At 41.1% G+C, this 23,341-nt stretch overlaps 3 protein-coding genes across 6 annotated transcripts; all 3 read left to right on the top strand.

Annotated features, from left to right (window-relative positions):
- The first annotated feature begins 1,464 nt into the window (after positions 1-1,464).
- On the top strand, positions 1,465-4,160 carry LOC121991548 (disease resistance protein RGA2-like). The gene is made up of 2 exons (XM_042545541.1): positions 1,465-4,023; positions 4,139-4,160. The coding sequence occupies exons 1-2, from the start codon at positions 1,601-1,603 to the stop codon at positions 4,158-4,160; spliced, it is 2,445 nt and encodes an 814-aa protein (XP_042401475.1). The 5' UTR covers positions 1,465-1,600.
- A 121-nt stretch (positions 4,161-4,281) lies between these two features.
- Positions 4,282-7,667, top strand: LOC121989533. Of its 4 annotated transcripts, none has more exons than XR_006114275.1 (4): positions 4,282-5,183; positions 5,768-5,822; positions 6,431-6,828; positions 6,899-7,667. XR_006114275.1 is itself a non-coding variant. In XM_042543632.1 (3 exons), the coding sequence occupies exons 1-3, from the start codon at positions 5,134-5,136 to the stop codon at positions 6,761-6,763; spliced, it is 438 nt and encodes a 145-aa protein (XP_042399566.1). In that variant the 5' UTR covers positions 4,282-5,133; the 3' UTR covers positions 6,764-7,667. The 4 variants fall into 4 exon arrangements, 1 of the variants encoding a protein (XP_042399566.1); XR_006114276.1 differs by having other exon boundaries at positions 6,431-7,153; positions 7,238-7,667; XR_006114277.1 differs by adding an exon at positions 6,254-6,344 and having other exon boundaries at positions 6,431-7,667.
- A 4,611-nt stretch (positions 7,668-12,278) lies between these two features.
- On the top strand, positions 12,279-17,111 carry LOC121989532. Its single transcript, XM_042543631.1, has 3 exons — positions 12,279-12,737; positions 12,954-13,014; positions 14,688-17,111. Exon 3 carries the CDS (start codon positions 14,691-14,693, stop codon positions 15,933-15,935), a length of 1,245 nt encoding a protein of 414 aa, XP_042399565.1. The 5' UTR covers positions 12,279-12,737; positions 12,954-13,014; positions 14,688-14,690; the 3' UTR covers positions 15,936-17,111.
- The last annotated feature ends 6,230 nt before the right edge of the window (positions 17,112-23,341 follow it).

Here is a 23,341-nt window from a genome sequence, read left to right as displayed (position 1 = left end):
TTCATGTCTGTATTATCTATATAAATTTAGTTAAGTATTAAATTTTTAAATAAAATAAATAAATAAATGAATTAGATATAAAATGAAGATGCTGAATTAAAATTGGATTTGGGTCAAATAAAATTCATCCGGTAAGTGCAAAGATAAGTAATATGTTAATCTAAATCAGAATTGATTTGAATTTGATTGGTCAAATTATAATTAAATCAAATTTAATTGAGTTAAATCAATTCAATAAATTTAGATTTTTTTTTTAAAAAAATCTATTCTCTTTTGTTTTTTTTTACTTCCACATAAGCAATTTTACTCTACCTCAAGCACCGGTCACTTCTTGTCCTTTTCTTCTGATTTTTCTTTTAAACGTAATATAATTATTTTTCTCTTTCTCCTTCTTAGATAGCATATCTCTTTTGTTCTTTCTCTTCTCTAAGAAGCAGTCCTCTTTTTCTTCCTTGTAATATTTTTTACTCAGCCAACAACCCTAGTCCTTCTTTCTAACAAGAGCAATTCTTATTTTATCTTTTCTTATCATCGAGCTAGTTGAGGCTATTGAAAAAAGGATAAAATTTTCATTTTTTTCTTTTCTTTCATCGATATGGTTGAGCCACATTGATTGACTATCAATCTATTATTTGTTTATTTATTTTGATTGTTATTTTTTTTACTTATTTAGAGATATAACTTGAATTACTTCAAAATGGGATATCAATATATGTTGCAAAGAAAGAAAAGATATTGACATCTTAGAAAATAGAGATTGTCAAATTAATAAAAACACTTTAATTTCTAAAGTCTCAGTTATACAATATTTATTATACAATATCAATCTAATGAATCATACAGCAATTATTCAAATTCTTCTATATTCTCCTCAATTCAGATCCAATATCAAATTTTCTACTAGGTTCAGAATAAATTATCATCCCTAAGTCATCGCCCTACAAATTATTCCAAAAGACCTTGGGAATATTAATATTTTATGAAATTTTAAGGGTAAAAATTAAAAAAGCATCCCTTTTTTTTAATATTAAGACTACATTTTATTTTGAAAAAAATATGTCTTCAAAATAGATATAAGTTTTTTATTCAAATTAAATTGGATAGATATGAAGTAAAATTTTTAGGTAATTTTTTATACTTTGGAATATTTAGATGGAACCAAGGAATTGTACTTGACGTCTTGACCTATCGGGTCGTAGACACTGTTTGTTTACACTTCTAATAATGATCGGATTATTTAATCCGTTTAAACTCAAATATAATTTTTTTAAAAGATCTCTTAGAAATCTAATGGTGCCAAATGTTTTTTAAAATAAAATAATACATTAATTAATTACTGATATTTTAAGCAACGGAATTGGAAATTTGTGGCCTGTGGCATTGGCAACATCGATTTATTTAATTAATACCGCGTACATCACTGCCATGGTGAGTTGGAATTGATAAGCAATCTTAATTAATGAAGACCGATCCTTTTTAATAATTCATCAAAAATTGGAAGAAGACTTCAAGGATCGGAGTCGTCGCCTTGCAAGTTGCAAATTATTGCTTCTCTTTTCTTTCTCCTCCAAGTCCTTGTTAGCATCCTTCATCCGGAGCCATGGAAGCAGCTTTGGTAGCTACAGCTCGCTTTGCGGCGGACAAGGTGACAATTCTCGTCCAACTCGACGAGAAACTCAAGGCAATGACTGGTATCGAAGAGAAGATGAAGAAGCTCAAGGAGATGTCGACGATAATTGACATGGTGATCCAAGACGTCGAGTCCCACCCTTTAAATAATGATGTTGTGAAGGATTTGCTGAGGAAGCTCAAATATTTGGCCTACGATCTCGAGGATGTTGTAGATTGCTATGACACCGAAACCTCGCGGAGGCAGAGATCATCAATAGTGAGTGATTTCTTCTCTTCCAATAATCAAGTTGTCTTTACGAGTAACATAAGTGACATGATACAAGGTGTAACAAATAGTCTGGGTTCTATTTTGCTACAAAAATCCATTCTTCTCAATTTGCCACAAAGCAGTAGCCACATGTCACTGCCCTACAGAGGTACCCACTCACGCAATACCATTGAAGTTGTAGGGAGAGAACTAGAGAAGAATAAGATTGTCAATATGTTAACAAAGGAAGATGATGATGATGATGAAAGTGACCATGGCACAGTGAAGGTCATTGCCATCGTTGGGATGGGTGGCCTGGGGAAGACTACACTTGCTCAGCTTGTTTTCAATGATGCGAGGGTGAAAGATCATTTTGCAAGTCCAAGAATGTGGAAACTTGTCGGGGCTGAATTTGATCCTGAAAAGATAATGAAGTCTGTTTTAGAACTGGCTACTGGTGCACCGGTCAACATCTCAGAAATAGAATTAGTGAGGCAGAATCTAGAAACAGCATTATCTGGGAAGAGATTTCTGCTCGTGCTGGATGATGTATGGAATGAAGATCCATTTGAGTGGGGTACACTGAAAGCAGCCTTAACATGTGGGGCGAAAGGAAGCAAAATTTTGGTGACAACCCGTAGCCTACATGTCTGTTCGATTATGGGCTCATCCACTGCCACCCACCAAATACAACAGTTATCCCGAGATGATTGTTTATCTTTGTTTCAACAATTTGCATTTGGAGACGAAGCACCCGATCAAAAGTTGATGAAAATTGGTAAAAAGATTGTTAAGAAATGTGACGGTGTGCCCTTGGCTGCCATATCTCTTGGTAACATGCTCCGTGGCACTCGAGATGAGACTTATTGGTCCTCCGTATTGAAGAGTGAAATATGGCAGCTCCGAGATGAGGAACAGAAAGTGTTAGCTGTACTAAAGTGGAGCTATGACACTCTCCCTCTACGATCAAAGAAGTGTTTTGCATTTGGTTCCTTATTCCCTAAAGACTATATGATGCAAAAGGATAAATTGATAAAACTGTGGATAGCAAATGGTTTTGTAAGTTCAGAAGGAAATTTTGAAGCTGAAACAGAGGGCAACCGCATCTTTGATGATCTTGTGTCCAGATCATTCATTCTCTTGGCCCCTGTTCAATATGATCGTCGTATAACCAAGTGCACGATGCATGATTTGATGCATGATTTGGCACGATCAGTATCTGGAAATATATATTGGAATTCTATTCAAGACTTAGTGGAAGTTATAGGAGAGCGAACATATCATTTGCAAATAAATGAAGGAAAGCTACCAAACATGACTCAGGTCTTAGCCAAGAAACCAACATACTTGCGCACCTTTTTCCAAGATAAACTTTCACGTTTGAGTATCAATCTTCATGAAGTCTTTTCAGTATTGAAATTTTTGCGGGCATTAAATTTAACTGAAAGTGGCATTAGGGATATACCGACGTCAATAGGAAATCTGATACATTTGAGGCACCTCAACTTGTACTATAATGAAATTGAAGTTCTACCCGACTCCATAACCCTTCTCTCCAATTTACAGTATCTGAATCTCAGTTTCAATTATGGACTTCGAGAGCTACCAAAAGAGTTAGGGAATATGCAAAACCTTCGGGATCTTGATTTAGTAATGGATTATAAATTGACACAGATTCCTTGTGGATTATCTCGACTAACTAATCTTCGAAGTTTACCTGTCTTTATTGCTAGTGACAAAACTGGCGCATGCTCAATTACAGAGCTTGAGGATTTGAAGCTTTATGGAAAAATGGGAATTAAAATTTCCCATGATTTTAAGAATTATTCTCGAAGTGGAAGAAAAATCTTGAAGAATTCAGATCTTGATGAACTACACATAGAGTTTGGTGTTTCAGAAGGATATCACAAGGACATGTTGGATGATCTTTGTCCCAACACGAGTTTAAAGATGTTAAGAATATCGAACTATAGGAGCCCACAATTTCCAACATGGTTGATAGAGTTACAAATGCCAAATTTGGTTGTAGTTGACCTCGGCTGTTGTTGTGGGCATATTCTTCCGTTTCGAAATCTGCAGTTTCTTAAGAAGCTTAGCTTAGGCCGCATGAATGGAATTACACAGATGGTTACTGAGTTCCACGGGTACGGAGGCTTTCCTTCCCTTCAAGAACTCTACTTAGGTGGCATGTATAATTTAGAGGAATGGTCAGTGTCTCATTGTGTCGATGAGTTGTTCCCTTTACTGCAAACGTTGAAGATTTCCGGATGTCCTAAATTGAAAAGTATGCCGAGGCTTCCTAGAATTGAACACCTTGAGATATCACGCTGCAGTGAGAGCCTACTCTCATGTATCGGAAAGCTGACTTCTCTTTCTGTTCTCAGAGTGGATTGTATGGGCAACATGACATCTCTTCCAAGTGGCTGCATCAGAAACCTTACATCATTGACGGAATTACAAATTATATTATGCAGACAACTCCAATCTCTTCCGGGGGATGAAATGCAATACCTACAAATGCTTCGTTCGTTGACCATTGAAGGGTGTTATAATTTGGCATCCTTCCCTTTGGAAGTGGGCCGCCTCAATTCTCTTTGTTTTCTACGGCTCTCACAATGTCCAAGTATAATATTGCAGCCAAAAGAACTCGTACAAATCTTGAATTCAGTACATCGGTTTGAAATACAAATTTGTGGCAACAAAGTCAATTTACGTGGGCGGCTGCAACACTTACACACGCTCAAAGAATTGTCTCTAAGTGATGCACATTATGTATCATCTATCCGCATGTACCCAATTCGGTATGGAAATCCAAAATCAACATTACATATTTGTTGTTGTGGTGAATTGGAGTCGCTGATGACAGTAGAACCAGCAAGCAGTGCTGTGCTAGAAGCACTATCCATAGATGGAATTTCCAATCTCAGGACCTTGCCTGGCTGGCTGCAACATCTCAAGTCTCTTACTTTACTATCAATCAGGCAATGCATAATCTCAATATTAAGTATTTGTTGTGGTAATGAATTGGAGTCATTGATGACAGCAGAACCAGCAAGCAGTACTGTGCTAGAAAAACTATATATAGATGGAATTTCTAATCTCACGACCTTGCCCGACTGGCTGCAGCATCTCAAGTCTCTTCGTTTACTATCAATCCGGGACTGCCCACGATTAAAAATGGTGCCAAGGGATTTGAAGAATCTACATATGTTGAAAGATTTGAGGATTATCGGTTGCCCACAATTGGAAAGAAGATGCAAAAGGGAGACAGACGAAGATTCAATCGGACAAGCATGCTGAAGAGGTAAGATAGAGAACCATTATAGTTGAATAAAAAAGATCATTATATGTATTTGTATGGTTGCATAGCATGATTTCTTTTTTCTTTTTTATCTAAAAAAGTTGAGAATTTCAAACATCCGCTCGATAATAGTCTTGATATGGTAATCTATAGGGGTTGTTCAGTGCCGTCATACACATTCATGTTGTTGGAATTCTTGTAAAACTAAAAATCATTCTCAAAAAGATTTTTGAAAAATAGATCAGAAAAAGGGAGAATCCTTGGAGCTTTCAAAATTCTCATAAAAACTAATTACTTATTTAAAATTATTAACGAAATTTAGACATATATATATATATATGCAATAACAGTTATGCACAACCTATTTGTCATTCAAATGTGATTAAAAAAAGTGATAATATTGAAATACTCTTAAAATAATTGGTATGATGATCTTGAAGAAACATTAATTCAATTACATATACGGTATTGTCATCAGTTTTATTCAATCATGATTTTTTTTAAAAAAAAAAAAAATCTCTTTTAGAGTATTAAGTTTGTCTGTGCTCATAATATCTTTTGTCTTTCTTTGACCTCAAAATTGGTAGGCCGAGGATGAAGACTCGACAGATGAAGACTCGGCATAAGATCATGAATCTAAAGGTAAGTTAGAAACCATTTTAGTTGAATAAAATAGTCGATCTTTATATGTATTTCTATAGTTGCTTGTTGGATAGAACATGATTTCTTTTTGTTTTCTAAAAAAATATTTTTTTTATTTAATTTAGCTAATTATTGGAAAGTGAAAGTCATCAACGCAACTCATCCATTTTATACTAATCCTGATATGGTAATTTAGTAGAGCAGGTTGTTCAGTCCCATCATATACATGCATATTGAAAGAATTCTTTTAAAACTAAAAATTATTTTCAAAAAGAATTTCAAAATATGAACTAAAAAAAAAAAAAGAATCATTAAAATTTCATAATTCTCATGAAAAAATAATCACTTATTTAGAATTCTTAATAAAATTTAGACATTTAAATGTATATATATTATTAAATAGAGTACTTATGTCTTGATAAAATATACAGTTGCGCTACTTATGTGGAAGAAAGGACGAGTCACCAAAGAAGTGGTTTTGAAGGAGAGGATTTTGATAAAAAAAAAAAAGTACAACAAATTGTAAGCAAAATAACAATACATAAAAGAACCAATTTTATTGAACTGATAACTCTTTTAGTAATAATATTTTTTAATGTGCCTGACAGGATGGTTACATACAACAAAAGAGGGAGGGTAAGCTGAAAATTAAAGGAACTAAAGAGGATATACTTACCAAAGCGCTTGAGATTGAAGAATATAATGACCATGTGAGGGGTATTGGAGGTCATATCACTCCAACAATATATTTCAATTCTGGTAGAACATGGAAGCATGTTGATGTAATCACTGAGCATAAAAGGGAACTGATGGAGGCGAGGAAGAAAATTTTAGAACAAGATGCACGTATACAAAACCTTGAAGTAATGGTGTATAAAAAGGGTGCAAGCGACATTTCGATTGATGACAAAGACAGTTGCTCAGTAAAGTTGCATCCATGATTGAAGATGACATGAAGATCGATGATGATGACCCACAAATTTTGTGTCAAACTGATGCTTTGTAGGTATAACACTAGTTGCAGTTATATTAATGGTGACCTATAGATTTTGTGACCTGCAACTTTTTCATTTTAGGGAAAACCAGTTGCATTGACATTGGAATCTAGCACAAATATTATCGCACATGGTACAATTGTTTGTGGCAATGTATCTAATAAAATGCTTCATGGTGTTCCATTTCCCAATAATTGCATGCGAGTCTCCATTGATGAAGCAGTAGAAAAATCAACACCTTTGCCATATCCAATTCCAAGTGAATTTGAAGTAATTAGTAATGCTATAGGAACGCATGTGGTTTGGTCAAAACACTTGATAGTGAACCAAGATGAGGTATTTGTTATATTATATTTCAAATTAAATTGTCACTTTTTTATTAATCATCATATCTAACTTGTTTACATTTGAAATTATTAGAAGCCTCGAAGGAAGAAGTTTGAACAACCAAAAAAGAAACATACTTTGTCAACATGTGTCCCAAGAGCATTACATATGTTATATTGTTATAGTAAGTGTGTTTTAGATGATGGCAGATATATATCAGTGAGTTTAGATTATGAACTATTTGATGATGATTATGAACTTCTTCTGCACCTTGAGGACATCATTCCTTTATATCATTTGGAGCCTCTTTTAGGCAAATGTGCAGTTGGCTACATATGGTAAGTGATTAGATTTAGCAGGGTTACTATAATCATGATAATCGCCCATTTTTAGAATAACTTTCATTTCTAAATCTACCTCTTCGTTTTATTATGTTTGCAATGGTAGGTATCTTTATAAAAAAATGCTGAAAGATAACAAGAAAGAGAAATTCAAATTTGTGAATCCACATAAAATCCCATATATGGCAAACACTGCACATGACAAAAAAGGTAAGATTGAAAGGCTAAACCAAAGCGCAAGTCATTTGGCAGGCATGCTAAGTGGTACATCTGTGGATCAACTAGTATTGGTGCCATGTAATATTGGGTAAGTAAAAATTAAAACATCACTTTCCATTGTTGTCTTTCAAAAATTTATTGAATTATATGCACTAATTATGTGTTTGTGCATAGTTTCCATTGGATTCTCACTGTCATTGACTCTTACAATGAAGTTATTTATTTATTGGATTCTCTAAGGCACCGCATTCATGATGAGGATTGGAAATATATAGTGGAAATATGAGTTCATATTTCTTTTTATTAAGCATTTATGTTAATACAAAACTCATATATAAAAAATCATTAACATATGAAGGGTCTTAAGATTGTTTAATTCAAACAAGGGAAGGAAAGGTAGAAAAAAGGTTATGTGAGAAACAGTAAAGGTATGTGTAATTATATATAACATATATTTTAATATGTATATTTATCATTAATAATTTATCTCTAATTACCATAGGCTCCTCGACAACAAGATGTCAAACAATGTGGTTATTATGTGATGCGATTTATGAGATAAATTGTTGAAGAAGTTGAAATTATCGAGAGAGATTCACTACGATCTATAGTAATGTTTTCTTGCTTATGTCTCAAATTATTTGAAATAAACTATTTAAAATGTATATCCTAAGTCGTTGCTTTAGAGAAATTCCAGGTAAACTGCATCATGAGGCCTCACTTCACTTTTGAAACACAGTTGTGATGGTTCAGCAACATATTAGATCACTAGACTCAACTGTTGCCTGACTGCTAAATAAGCCCCATTTTAGAATTTTGAATGATTTTTGGTTCAGCAACTATTGCCTAATAGATGGCTTGGGGAGTATTTAGAGGTTGTGAATGACCAAGAGAATTGAGACAAAAAAATTTAGTATTGGAGGATCACAATAGGTAAATTTTTTCCCCATGTTAGTATTGAGACAGAAATCTACGGGAATTGGATGTTGTACAAGTTTCTTTTTTTGGCGAAAGATGTTGTACAAGTTTTTGGCAATGAATTTATCTAGTTTCTTATTCAACTTTCCTCTGATATATTATGGACTTAAATTCGAAACCATGTTAAACTAATTTGCCTTTTTGTGTGTGTGTTTGTGCTATGCCTATGCTACCAAGTAAGATGAAGATCCCACCGAGGGCCTTGTGGTAGAGGTTATTTCTTAACGAGTGGTGTCAAAGGCACTTTCAATCCCAACTTCCTTCTAAAAGACAAGAAACTAGGACAAAGATCTCCAATTTTGTAGTTGACAAAATGGTTTTACCCAATTATTCCCTGAGTTATTCTCATCTGTACATTCTTTGCTTGGTTATTAAATAACATGATGTGCAAGAAACTAATTAAAAGGAAGAATATAAATTCAATGAAAATCTCAATATGAAACTTCGTCTCACCTCCACAGCGAGAATAATAGCACCGACCTCGGAAAGGAAGAGAGTCACAAGACTCGCCAGATTGAAAGGAGCGGTGAGTCATACCCCTTCCTGCACATCGAGCTGTCCGCCTCCCCTCTCCTCAAACTCCGCTATCGCAGCCACAGCACGATCGAACGATTCAGTGTTCAACGTCCTCCAGTTTCCAACCGCGCTAAAATTGCACAAATTAAACACCACAGGAAGAAGCATAGGATCAGACCTTACTTGCAGCCGCGGCGCGGCGTCGATCCTTACTTATGGCAGCGCCGGAAGGAAGAAATCAGACGAATTAGATAGCCCCGACTGAGGAACGGAGAATCCGCTAGCTGTCAACCACACACGCACCTCGCCCTCCACCGTAGCCGCAGGTAGAAGAACACCAAGCTCCACCGATTACCAAAAATAGGGTTTTGTTTTATGATTCTGAAAGCTAATTACAATAGAGTTTAAAAATGGCTAACTGATATCTTTTAAACATACTTTAAGCTTTAAAGTAGGGATAATAATAATAATAATAATAATACATAAAATTTAAAAGATTACTCACATGGAACTATTTTAAAATGTATTAATTTTTTAAGATTTTAAATGAAATAAAAATATATATTTCTTTTCACTTTTCGAGGTACATAATCTATCAAAAATCTCAATAAAAAATAATAAAAGCAAACTTATATTACATAGCTGCCACTCAATATCAAGTTATTTATTTATTGCATAACTATACAGATTATAAAGCAATAGAAATTTCTCATACAACATATAATCCTTAAAAAAAAGAAAAAATCATAATGTATCCAGCAACAAAGTAAGTTGTAATGTGAAATGTAATAAACTTATAAATCACGTACCTGAATAACTTCATAAGCCACAATAGATGCATCAACAATAATTATGATCTCATGTGCCTCCCTCGACTTTCATCCTACAACCAAGAAATTAAAAGAAAACAATTCAATATTATTAAAAAGGACGGTAACAATACTATATCGAAGTGAGTTGATATTTATCCAATATCTTCTTACCAATTATTTTACAAATATTACAATCAGTATTATCACATTTGAATTACAAATACATTTTATTGCTTATAAGTTTGTTACTGTACATTTTATGGAGATATAAGTACTCTGTTTATATATATATATATATATATATAAAATGTCTAAATTTAGTTAAGAATTCTAAATAAATGGCTATTTTTTATGAGAATTCTGAAAGTTCTAAGATTTTTTTTTTTCTTTTTCTGTCCACCAACCTGCTCTGATAAATTATCATATCAAGCTTAGTATAAAGTGTATGAGTTTGAACACTATCCTTTTTTAACAATTAACTAAATTAAATACAATTTAAACTTTTATATAAAAGAAAAAGAAAACATGTTGTATCCTGATAAAGAAATAGTTTAGCTGTGCAACTATAGAAATGCATATAATTAGGGAGGTAAATGAACCAAACGGTTCGCGAGCTATTCGAAGCTCGATTCAGTAAAAAGCTCATTCGAGTTCATTCGTTTATCTTATCGAGCTGAGCTCGAGCTCGATTTCGAGCTCGACAGTTTTATCGAGCCGAGCTCGAGCTTAAGGATATTCGGCTCGTGAGCTCGCGAACATGTTCGTTTATAAGCTCGCGAGCCAAAAAAATGAGCCTTAAAACGAGCCTTAAATCGAGCCTTAAAACGAACCTTAAACAAGCCAAAAAACGAGCTCTAAAACGAGCCAAAAAACGAGCTCTAAGACGAGCCTTAAAATGAGCCAAAAAATGAGCTCTAAAACAAGCCAAAAAAATGAGCTCTAAAACGAGCCTTAAAATGAGCCAAAAAATGAGCTCTAAAACGAGCTCTAAACGAGCCCGAAAACGAGTCCGAGCTCGCTTAACGAGTTAGGCTCGTTAACTTTGATAATCGAGCTAATAACGAGCCGAGCTCGAACTGTTCGCGAGCCTGATAATTCTAAAACGAACCGAGCTCGAGCCTTGTGATAAAAGCTCGATTCGAGCTCGAGCCGAGCTCGAGCCGAGCTCGAGCCCGAATATAACTTAAACGAGCCGAGCTCGAGCCTGATATTATTCAGCTCGGTTCGACTCGACTCGTTTACATCCCTACATATAATGATCTATTATTTTATTCAATTAAAATGGTTTTCTAACTTACCTTTCAAACCATGTTCAATTGAATATGAGGAGCCTATCACATATCAAAGTATGACACGTGTGAGATGATCGGCTAAGCTGAGGAGCGTATATCAAAGTATGACACGTGTGAGATGATTGGCCAATCTTCACCTGTCTCCCTTTCGCATCTTCCTTCCAGCTGTGGGCAATTGATAAGTCTCAATTTACTCAACCTAGGTAGATCCTTCAAATCCCTTGGCAGCCTTTCTAATCGTGGGCAGTTCTCGATTGATAGTGAACTAAGAGACTTGAGATGCCGCAACCAGTCAGGCAAGGTCGTGAGATTGGAGATTCCATTTATGCATATGCCTTCTAGCAGAGTATGACTTGCTGCTTCTGCTATCATCAACGACTTCAATTCATCACAACAACAAATACTTAATTTTGGAATTCCGAACATAAAGTTATTTGATCTATGATCATGTGCACCACATAGACGCAAGTACTTGAGAGTGTGCAAGTATTGCAGTTGGCCACGTAAATTGACTTTCTTGTCACAAATCTGTATTTTGAACTCATCTACTGAATTCAAGATTTGTATGAGTTCTTGTGGCTGCAATATTATACTTCGACAATCTGAGAGCCATAGAGAACAAAGAGAACTAAGACGACCAACTTCTGACGGGAAGGATGTCAAATTATTACAGCTTCTAATGGTCAGTGAACGAAGCATTTCTAGGTGCTGTATTTCATCCCCAGGAAGAGATTGGAGTTCTCTGCATTTTGTGATTTTCAATTTCGTCAAGGATGTGAGGTTTCTGATACAGCCACTTGGAAGAGATGTTATGTCATTCATACCATCCACACTGAGAACAGAAAGAGAAGTTAGCCTTCCAATACATGAGAGTAGGTGTTAAGTATTTGAAAAAAAAAAAAAAAAAAAAAAAAATCAAATCTATCCATGCCATCCACGTGTACAAGTCTCTCCCATACCCCCTCCTTTTTCTTCTCTTCCCCACCGACACCTCAAACCCCTCTCTTCTTCGTTTCTCTTCTCCAGCGGCGACGAACGACCAAGCTTTCCCCTTCTCCTTCTCAAGCACCGCAACCTTTGTTTCCTCCTGCCGCACCTCTTCTCCTCCTCCAGCAAGGGCAGATAGCACAGTTTTCTCCTCTGCTTCCTCTTCTCTGCTTCTCGACAGAACTGTTGAAGCTCCTCGGAGTTCACCGGAGCTCGCCAAACCACCGGGAAAAGAGGGGAAACAAAACCCTAGTTGCTCTCTCCTTTTTCCCCACCAACAGCAGCAGTTTTACTGCCTTTTGTTTCCTCCAACAGCAACCCTAGCTGCTGTCCTTTTATTGGCAGCGTCGTCGTTGTTCGCCGGAGCTTGCCGCAGCTTGCCGGAGTTGCCGACAAAGAACCTTAATTGCTGCCCTAATTTCCAGCAGCCACACAAAACCCTTAGAAGGTATATTTTAGGTTGCTTTTGGTTAAATTGATGTGTAGTTAGAAGGGTTATCTAGATTAGAACAGATGTTGTATTTAGGAATGCGAAATGGTACGAGGTATCGAGATCAAAATAATTCACTGATTTTGAATCAGAGTTAATGTGTAGATTTTAGGTCATTATTATTATTAGATAGTATTTTGATTATTTAAGTTATGTTTGATATTGTGTTTGTAGATCCGAGCTCGAGTGGAGCACGGTGACCTGCCGATACTCGGAGATTTTTGTTGTATATAAGGTGGATACATCTACTCTTGTCTATTTCCTTGTGCATGAATAAATATATAAATTGGAATAGGTATAGGTTATATTATTGTTTTCAAAATGGGGATTTAACTGATATTATAAATAGCGAAATGGGTTAAAATATTAAAATTATTGGAGGGTAAATAATTAATATTATTTCTTGTTCACATGTGGGTTTATATTGGGATTGATATGGGAAGGGTTGTGTTTTTTTAAAATTAAAGAAATATTCTGAATTACTCTTCTGTTGATACATTGTCTCTTTTGACTTGCTTGACCTTTCATACTTCATGCTTTTGATACTCTATCTGTTGATACTTGTAGCTTTTTATCTGTGGACCCTATAATGATAAATTAATAGATTTGATACGAAAATATTATCTTGATTGACCAATTAATATGAAAAGAGAATAATCATGATAAATGGATGAATATAATCATAACGGTGAATTAATAAAGATAATAAATGAAGAATTAAAAAGTGAAGACCATGAGCCTAGCTTTATACCAGAGCTCTATATTAGAGTACTGGACCGCCCACATGTTATTGTGGTAGTGCGGCGGCCGCGGTCCAGAGTATCTGACCGTACACCCGAGGCGTGTTGGCGTGATGTAGCCCTCGGTCAGTGTTTATTATGTCTTCCACCGGTGAGGGCTGATAACCCGTACGTCAGATGGCGTATGCGACAGTTTTATACTCTTAGGAGGCTTTTAGCCTATCCATATGATATTTCACTCTGATGATCTTGGCTCCAGTGATTCACTTTTTAGTTGATTTATCATATTCAGACTATTGATATACATGTTGATCTTACCATGATAACTTATAATTGAGTGATTAAAATTGATTTTATTAATGATGACAAGTGATAATAAGGTGAAGATCCTAAACTCTATCTAAAAATTTTACCTGATTATAGATAATGAGAAGATGATTATACATATATATGTATAAATGTAAAACCTTAAGAATAATCCTAAAGTTGTAATAAAAGATGATGATTTATTCTACTTCCTTGACTTCTTCAATAAGATTAAATTCATGCACATCTTTCTTGAGTATCCACTTAGCCATTTGGCTAATTTGCTACATTCCTTGGTCTCCAGTTTTGCAGACACAGGGATCCTTGTGATATTATAGTTGATTTTGGACTTTCATAGAGTTGCTCAGAGATCTCGACGTGCTGATTTTCTGGTTTGTTTTACTTTTGTTTCGCTGTATTTACATTTTGCACTTTTGTTACAGATGTCGTTTATCTGTATAGTAATTGTAGTCTATGGATAGATATATATATAATTGATACATTTCGTGGTTATGTTGTTTCTATTTTATGTATGTTCCAGCCGTGTGGGCTGATGAATATGTTGTTTATGTTTATATATTGTGATGTATGTATGTATGTATGCTTCATATTGTCATTTTCATTTGGCAGGGACTCCTCTGGGGGCGTGACAATTTTATTGGTATCAGAGCAAGGTTGCGTTTTCTGGTTGTGAGTTTTGACTTTATATCGAGATTTTTGTTTTCGGTTTATGTACTTCTCAAGCAAAGGAATTTTTATACAAGTCGAGTTATATCTCTGAGCTATAGGATTTACGGGTCATTCTTTGTTTTAATTATCTTGATTATAATTGATTATTGAAAATTTTCATCTGATTTTATAGGCAATGCCACGAGCCCGTGGTCGCGGTTGGGGCAGTAGCCGTGCCCGTAGTCGCAGTCGTGGTCGCGACAGTGGTAGTGGTCGCGGTCGTGGTCGTGCATGTCAGCGTGCCACTACTACTGATCTTGGTTTGGATGAGGCTCCTATCTCCCCATCTGAGTTGATACCGGGAGCTCAGGTTGGTCCCAGTATTGGAGTTGGTGGTCAGACTGAGGGACAACCTCATCTTGTTGCAGCTCAGGTAGCCGTACCAGCCATTCCTACAACATCGTTTATTATGGAAAAGGCCCGAATTCCTTTGCTTGCTAGTTCAGCAAAGGATCGTTTTACGCTGTTCCATGGAGGCACCGATCCTTGGGTGGCGCGTACATGGTTGGAGGATATTGAGGCCACTTTTGGATACATGTCCTGTTCAGACACAGAGAAGGTAGAGCTAGCCGCTTATCATTTTCGAGGGCAAGCATCCACATGGTGGAAGATGCAAAAGACAGTCTTTGGTGATCAGATTATCTCTTGGCAGTCTTTTCGAGAGGCGTTCGAGAGACAGTATTTTCCTGCAGCATTTTGTGTTGCTCGACGCCAGGAATTTATGAGTCTCAAGCAGGGTGACCGAAGTGTGCTAGACTATAGTGCAGAATTTAGCAGACTTGCTGAGTTTTGCCCACATATGGTTGCTCAGGACTCAGACCGTATGTTTCACTTTACAAAGGGACTGGCAGCATATATTCGGATCAGGATGTCTGGATTTCCTGTTACTACTTATCGAGAGGCACTTGATCGAGCCATATTTATTGAGATGACTCAGCAGCAAGTCTCTCAAGAAAGAGAAGCCAGCCGACAGACCTCGCATAGCTCACACTCTAGACAGCAGAGTCGAGGTCGTCGATCTCGTGGTCAGGATACGACTAGAGAGTCTTCACGGTCACGAAAGGTGGCCAAAGTATCACAGGGATCTAGTCGCCCAGTTCCATCACAGCGGGGCCAGATATCAGTGAAGTGTTTTCAATGTGGTGCACCAAATCACCTGGCATCAGAATGTCCACTGGATAAGAGTATATGTTTTTATTGTAAACTGCCAGGACATATGCAGAAAGATTGCACTTTGAAGGCACAACATCAAGCAGGAGGATCACAGTCTCAGCAGGTTCGACCTACCTCACGACCTCCACAGTCTCGGCGATCAAGGAGACCAGTATACCACGCTGTGTTTGCCCTACTTCAGTTAAATCTAACTCTGAAAACTGTCTGACTAGATCTGTAACTGCCACCCTGTGAGTTGCCAATACTCCTCTAGACTTCCTGCTCAATGCATCTGCGACTACATTAGCTTTTCCAGGATGGCAGTTGATAGTGCAGTCATAGTCTTTCAGAAACTCCATCCACCTTCTCTGTCGAAGGTTTAACTCTTTCTGAGTGAAAAGATATTTCAGACTCTTGTGATCGGTGAATATCTCAAAGGTAATACCGTAGAGATAATGTCTCCAAATTTTAAGGGCAAAAATGATGGCTGCTAATTCTAAATCATGCACGGGATAATTCTTCTCATGATCTTTTAGCTGACGAGAAGCATAAGCTACTACTCTATCATACTGCATCAAAACTGCCCCTAATCCTTGAATAGATGCATCCGTGTAAAGAATGAATCCATCATCTCCGGAGGGAAAAACTAATACTGGAGAACTCACCAATCTCTGCTTGAGCTCTTGGAAGCTTGCTTCACAAGCCTCAGACCAAGTAAACTTGACTCCTTTTCTAGTCAATCGAGTCAAAGGTGCAGCAATACTAGAAAATCCTTCCACAAATCTCCGATAGTACCCAGCTAATCCGAGAAAGCTACGAATTTCCTGCACTGACTTTGGTTGTTCCCATCGGTCAACTGCTTCAATCTTCTGGGGGTCTACTGAAATCCCTTTGCTAGAGATTACATGCCCTAGAAATCCCACAGAACTCAGCCAAAAAGCACATTTACTGAACTTAGCATATAAGCGTTCCTTCCGTAAAGTTTCTAGAACTATTCTGAGATGTTGTTCATGCTCCTTTTCTGATCGCGAATATACCAGAATGTCATCAATAAAGACAATAACAAACCAGTCTAAATATTCTAAGAATACCCGGTTCATCAGATCCATAAAAGCTGCAGGAGCATTGGTAAGTCCAAACGGCATTACCAAAAACTCATAATGTCCATATCGAGTACGGAAGGCAGTCTTCTGAATATCTGTATCTCTAACTCGTAACTGGTGATAGCCTGATCTTAAATCAATTTTTTAGTACACACAGGTACCTTTAAGCTGATCAAACAAATCATCTATTCTAGGTAGAGGATACTTGTTCTTGATAGTTACAGAGTTTAACTGCCTATAATCAATACAGAGCAGGAGGATGGGAAAAATATTTTTATTTAATTCCTGAAATTTATTTAATTGCATTTGCTTTAGATCCTAGATTTAAATTAGAAGTTTTACAAGAAATGTTAACGCTTTAATTCCAATTAAAGATTATTCTTCCCCTGATCCAGTTAATAATATACATATAATGTTAGAATTTATTTATATGATATTTATAATCAATATTATGCAAAATATGGAACACAAATTAATATTTCTGAAATACAACAAACTACTAGTAGTAATTTAAAACTTACAAAAGTACAACTCTTATTAAAAGAACGGATGATCCTGTCCGAATCGCTGAACCAAAGGACGCTGGGCACGTGGCGCGCTCCTAGTCGATGGAGTGGATCTCCGGCTGGTCAAACGAAGCTCCGGCGATCCTACACCAAAGTCGGGCCGGGAAGGGATTCCCGGCGGCGACCCTCCGACGCTCAAGTCAGGTAAGTGGTGGAAAAAGTGGCTGCCAAGCTTGTGTTATGCGTACCTTTGGCAGAGTAATAGGCTCTTTATATAGGACGGAGAAGGGACTAATGCACGTCCACCGAGGTGCATACGTGTCAGCAACCCATACCCCGGTATACACCTGTCAGAGAGCTTACCTGACACCATACTGCTACAGTCCGAGCATGTTCGTCGATGGGACAACAGGACCCCCCGTTGTCAGACTAAGAGTATGGAATAGCCATACGCCTTAACGGCTGTCAGAAGATGTTCCCGTCTTTTACCCACCGCCTGACCGGAGCGTCCGGTCGGCCGGGCGGGCGAAGAACGTCGTCCTGACGGCCTTAATTCCTTGCGCCGACCGGGAGGCACGTCCTTCCGCTCGGTCATTATGTACTGCTTCATTTGAGCGTCGGAACCCTGGTCCCTACTAGGGTGCCTTTTACTATCAGATTTCCCTTTCTTCCGAGTCCGGTCGGCTCGTCCCTTTCCGGCGAGCCACTGGACCCTTTGACCTCCTCGTGGTGTTGACCCCTCCTTATGGGGTTCCGGATTCTTACCGCCGGATCACTTGCCTTCCTCTCGAGTCTAGTCGAAGGAGGCAAAGTCCGACTGACTGGACTGCCGATCTGCCTGAGCAATGATCATTGCATTAGGCCGCTCGGCCAGCCATAAGGATGCTTATCCGTGCGGCGGTATCTGTCCGTTCGGCGATATTTTGTCCATGCCTTGTGTTTTGAAATCCACGCCCGTTGTTCTCCCATGCAACCCATCACGTGCTCTGCCCGCGGTAAGGGGAGCTCATTAAATGCGACTAGTAACCGGCTGACACGTGGTGATCGTGCATTTGTCAGCGTATGGCGGTTGCGTCACTTCCGATGGGACAGCCGCCGTTTGAAATGGACGGCTAGATGACAACCTCGATATCAACGACCTGGATCGGATGGTGAAGATCGCTTCCGGGCGGTGATATAAAGCCCTTGACTCCATTTCCGCCGCATTTCGCCCTCTTCGTTTCCAGACCCCTGTCGTTCCTCCTTTCGCCGGCGACCTTGTGCTCAGGCTTTTCGACGACCATACGGCTTCTTCCGATCATCTTCCTCGCTTGTAAGACCTTTTTCTTGCTCCCGACGCTTTCTTCTTTCTGTTAATCATCTTTTTCAGTCGGTTTTCCTCCATTGCTTGAACTCTCCTCTTCTATCCCGCATTCTGGCCTTTCGATCATGACCAGTACCTCGCAGTCGACCGGTGGTACTCCGGGTCTTTGGTACTCGAAAATGGAAAGCCGGTTCGACCAGGAAGACGCCTTGTGCCTCACTCGAGCATATGACCTACCGATCGACCATCAAATAGTGTTAGCCACACCGTCCGATCGGCCTCACAATCCGCCGCCCGGCACTGTTGTTTTCTTTCGGGACCAATTTCTAGCCGGCCTACGTTTTCCACCCCACAAGTTTTTCTTAGAAGTTTGCAATTATTTCCGCATTCCGCTCGGCCAGGTAGTTCCCAACTCTATTAGGTTGCTGAGCGGAGTAATAGTTTTGTTCAAACTGAACGGCGTTCCCTTAACCCCAAAAATCTTCCACTACTTCTACTATCCCAAGCAAGCCGAGTGGGGCATTTTTGTTTTCCAGTCTAGGATAGGCTTCGTCCTTTTCGATAATATGCCGAGCTCCAACAAACATTGGAAGGAGCATTTTTTCTATATACGTTTTCCCGAACGGCCAACTTTTCGCACCAAGTGGCAGACGGCGATGCCATCGCAACCGGAGCTCGGAAAATTTAGAGGTGACGCGGCCTACCTTCATGCAGCCGAACGGCTAGTTGGCCAGCGCTATCACATTGACAAACTACTCCTCCCGGGAGTAATGCACATATTCGGCTTGTCCTCTGCCACAGCCGATCTGCCCTGCAGCATGAGTAAGTTTCCTTATCTTCCCATTTGTTTTGTTCTAACTGATTTATTTTTTGCTCATGCAGCTGAAGTCATGTGGCGCGCCAAAGCTACCGAGAAGCTCAAACTGAAGGCCGCTCAGATTGAGGCGGTGACGAACAAGGAGGCCGCCGAACGGGGCCTTGCTCAGGCTGATCCGGCAGGCGAAGAAGGTGAGGGGATGCCAACTGTCCCCGAAGCCTCAGACGCTCCAACTCCTCATGATGAGGCCGCGGGCGACATAGAACCTCCTATCGAAACTGAGGTGGAGGGTCGTTCGGCCGATGATGTGCCGCTACGCACTAGGAAACGCCGACGACCGGAATCCGCCCCTGCCTCTACACTTGATGAGTCACAACCCGAGCGGGGCGTGGATGCCCCGGTGCAGTCTGGGACGGTTTCCCTCGAGAGTACCCCGACCCCTCAGGGTTCTCCACGGGCCAGTTCGGAGGTGTCGTCTTCCCTCCCTTCAAGAACTTTGCGCTGTATCAGGCGTTTAGGCGAGCTACCCTCCTCATCTGCTGGTGGGCCGTCTCAGAGCGAGCCGAGCGGCCAGAATTTACTTAAAACTGTTCTGCGCCTTCCTTCGGAGGAGTACATGGCTGCTGCTGATCGGCCAGTGTTTCCTGAGCAGATGATCACCCTGACGGGCCCTCTCGCCCAAGCTTGGTTGGATGCTCGGCGACGAATAGCCGCGCTGACTCCCGGGCAGCTCGGCGACAGCAACCTTCAGTCAGCCACAGGGGTATGCTCTCCCCCCCTCCCCCTTTTTTTTTTGTATATTTGAATTAAGTTTTTAACCTGCCCACGTTTGCTGGCAGAACTGGGTGGAGCAGATCGCCATTAGCGATCGGTTGGCTGAACTGGAGGACGAGTTGAAACAACAAAAAGCTGCGGGGCGTACCGAGCAGTCGACGGCCGCTCTGGAGAAGGCCAAAAAACTACTGGATGCCGAACGGAAAAGGGCTTTCGATTTAGCGAGCAAGGTCGTTCGGCTTGAAACGATGATCAAGCAACGAGATAAGAAGATCAAAACGGTGACCACTCGGAAGCAACAGGCCATCAATGATATGGACCGCATGAAGGTGGAGATCAGGGGGCTGGAACAACGCATCAAAGATTTGGACGCCCTGCTAGCCACCGAGAAGGAGAGCCGCTCGGCTGATCTCCAGAGATTTGATGGGGACTTGAAGGAGCTTCAAGCTGCCAGTGATGCCGCCCACTCCGCGCTCAAGGAATACCAAGAGGGGGAGTCGGCCCGCTCGGATGAAGTGAGGAAGGCGTTCCTCCGTTCGGAAAACTTCGGAGAGAAGTTTACCGAGAAGATATCCCTCACTTTCGAGGAGGCGATCAAGGCGGCGGTGGGCTATCTGAAGACCAAAGGTCACCTGTCTGCCGAGCTGACCATCCCCCCCGAGGATCTAGCGAGCGTGATGGACACCATCCCCGACTCTCTTTTTGATTTTGATATGTGAGGAGCATTTCTGTAAACTTTTTTGAATTCCCGCCGTTCGGCCCCGCTTATCTCTGTAATGACTTTTTTTGCTTGCATTGTGGATAATCTTCTGTTCCTTTCACTTTCTGTTTTGGCAAGAAATTTTTCCCTCGTCCCAACTTTAAGTGTTCTTTAAAACTCTTCCGCTCGGCACCACGCTATGCCAGATAAGCGAATTTTCTTTAATGTCTTTCATCATGCGACTAAGCAGCCGCTCGGCGCACGGCCGGCGCTCGTTCACTTGCTCGCATTTTTAATTCCGATTAACCATCTTTTGCTTCGCGCCTCGCCTCAAAGGGGTTTTTGCTGGATTTTCGCAAGGCCTTCCGCTCGGACGTTTATAGACGCCGGCTCGTCTCTCGATCTTTAACGTTGGAGCTCGACGGCGCGGATATTTATAGCCGGTCGGCGCGGCTCTCGATCTTTAACGACGGAGCTCGTCGGCCTTTCGCTCGGACGTTTATAGACGCCGGCTCATCTCTCGATCTTTAACGTCGGAGCTCGACGGCGCGGATATTTATAGCCGGTCGGAGCGGCTCTCGATCTTTAACGGCCGGAGGGTTTATAGACGCGGCCCGTCTCTCGATCTTTAACGACGAGGCTCGTCGGCACGGATATTTATAGCCGGTCGGCGCGGCTCTCGATCTTTAACGACGGGGCTCGTCGGCCTTCCGCTCGGACGTTTATAGACGCCGGCTCGTCTCTCGATTTTTAACGTCGGAGCTCGACGGCGCGGATATTTATAGCCGGTCGGCGCGGCTCTCGATCTTTAACGACGGGGCTCGTCGGCCTTCCGCTCGGCGGGTTTATAGACTCCGGCTCGTCTTTCGATTTTTAACGTCGGGGCTCGACGGCGCGGATATTTATAGCCGGTCGGCGCGGCTCTCGATCTTTAACGACGGGGCTCGTCGGTCTTCCTCGGGCGTTTATAGACGGCGGCTCGCTCTCGATCTTTAACGTCGACGGCCTCGGCGCGGATATTTATAGTAGACGCCGGCTCGATCTCCCGGTTTCCCGGCCGGACGTTTATATACGCCGGCTCGTCTCTCGATCTTTAACGTCGGAGCTCGACGGCGCGGATATTTATAGCCGGTCGGCGCGGCTCTCGATCTTTAACGACGGAGCTCGTCGGCCTTTCGCTCGGACGTTTATAGACGCCGGCTCGTCTCTCGATCTTTAACGTCGGAGCTCGACGGCGCGGATATTTATAGTCGGTCGGCGCGGCTCTCGATCTTTAACGACGGAGCTCGTCGGCCTTTCGCTCGGACGTTTATAGACGCCGGCTCGTCTCTCGATCTTTAACGTCGGAGCTCGACGGCGCGGATATTTATAGCCGGTCGGCGCGGCTCTCGATCTTTAACGACGGAGCTCGTCGGCCTTTCGCTCGGACGTTTATAGACGCCGGCTCGTCTCTCGATCTTTAACGTTGGAGCTCGACGGCGCGGATATTTATAGCCGGTCGGCGCGGCTCTCGATCTTTAACGACGGAGCTCGTCGGTCTTTCAAGGCTTACTCCTTACCAGGCCGAGCGGCCTTGGCCTTCGTTTCTCGAGCGCTTGGCTCGACCAATTTACCTCCGGCCGAACGGCGCGGGGCCTTCGTTTCTCGAGCGCTTGGCTCGACCAATTTACCTTCGGTCGAACGGCGCGGGGCCTTCGTGACCAATTTACCTTCGGCCGAACGGCGCGGGGCCTTCGTTTCTCGAGCGCTTGGCTCGACCAATTTACCTCCGGCCGAACGGCGCGGGGCCTTCGTTTCTTTGTTGGTGATGCCTTATTTGTTCTCTTGATTTTTCATTTCTGCATTTCAAGTATTCAGTCGAAAAAAGTACACAGGATGATTTACATAGGCACACCTTTCACCCCGCCCGGTAAGGCTGGAGGTGGTTCGCGCTCCACGGCCTATCTAGCTGCCGACCTTCCTCATCCTCCAAGTAATACGCGCCCGAGCGGAGCTTCTCGATGATTTTGAAGGGACCTGCCCACGGAGCTTCAAGCTTGCCGACGTCGCCGAGCTTGACTTTCTTCGGACCAGTCGCCGCCACGGAATGATCAGGTATTACTCGACGGTTGTAGTTACGCCCATCCAGCCGGTATGTCATCAGCCGAACGGACACCTTGGCTCACTCCTCTTCGACCAAATCCAGCTCCATGTTCCTCCGTTCGGCGTTGCCATCATCATAGCTCTGGATCCGGACGGACTCAACGCCGACTTCCACCGGAATGACTGCCTCACCGCCGTACACCAAATGGAAAGGTGTGACGCCCGTTCCTTCCTTTGGAGCCGTTCGGATGGCCCACAAGACGCCCGGCACCTCATCTGGCCAGCTTCCTCCGAGATGGTTGAGCCGAGTGCGTAGAATGCGAAGGATTTCCCGATTGGTCACTTCGGCT

Source organism: Zingiber officinale, chromosome 6B (genome assembly GCF_018446385.1).
Source record: "Zingiber officinale cultivar Zhangliang chromosome 6B, Zo_v1.1, whole genome shotgun sequence".
Lineage (NCBI taxonomy): Eukaryota > Viridiplantae > Streptophyta > Magnoliopsida > Zingiberales > Zingiberaceae > Zingiber > Zingiber officinale.
This window is presented reverse-complemented; position numbering and strand designations above follow the sequence as displayed.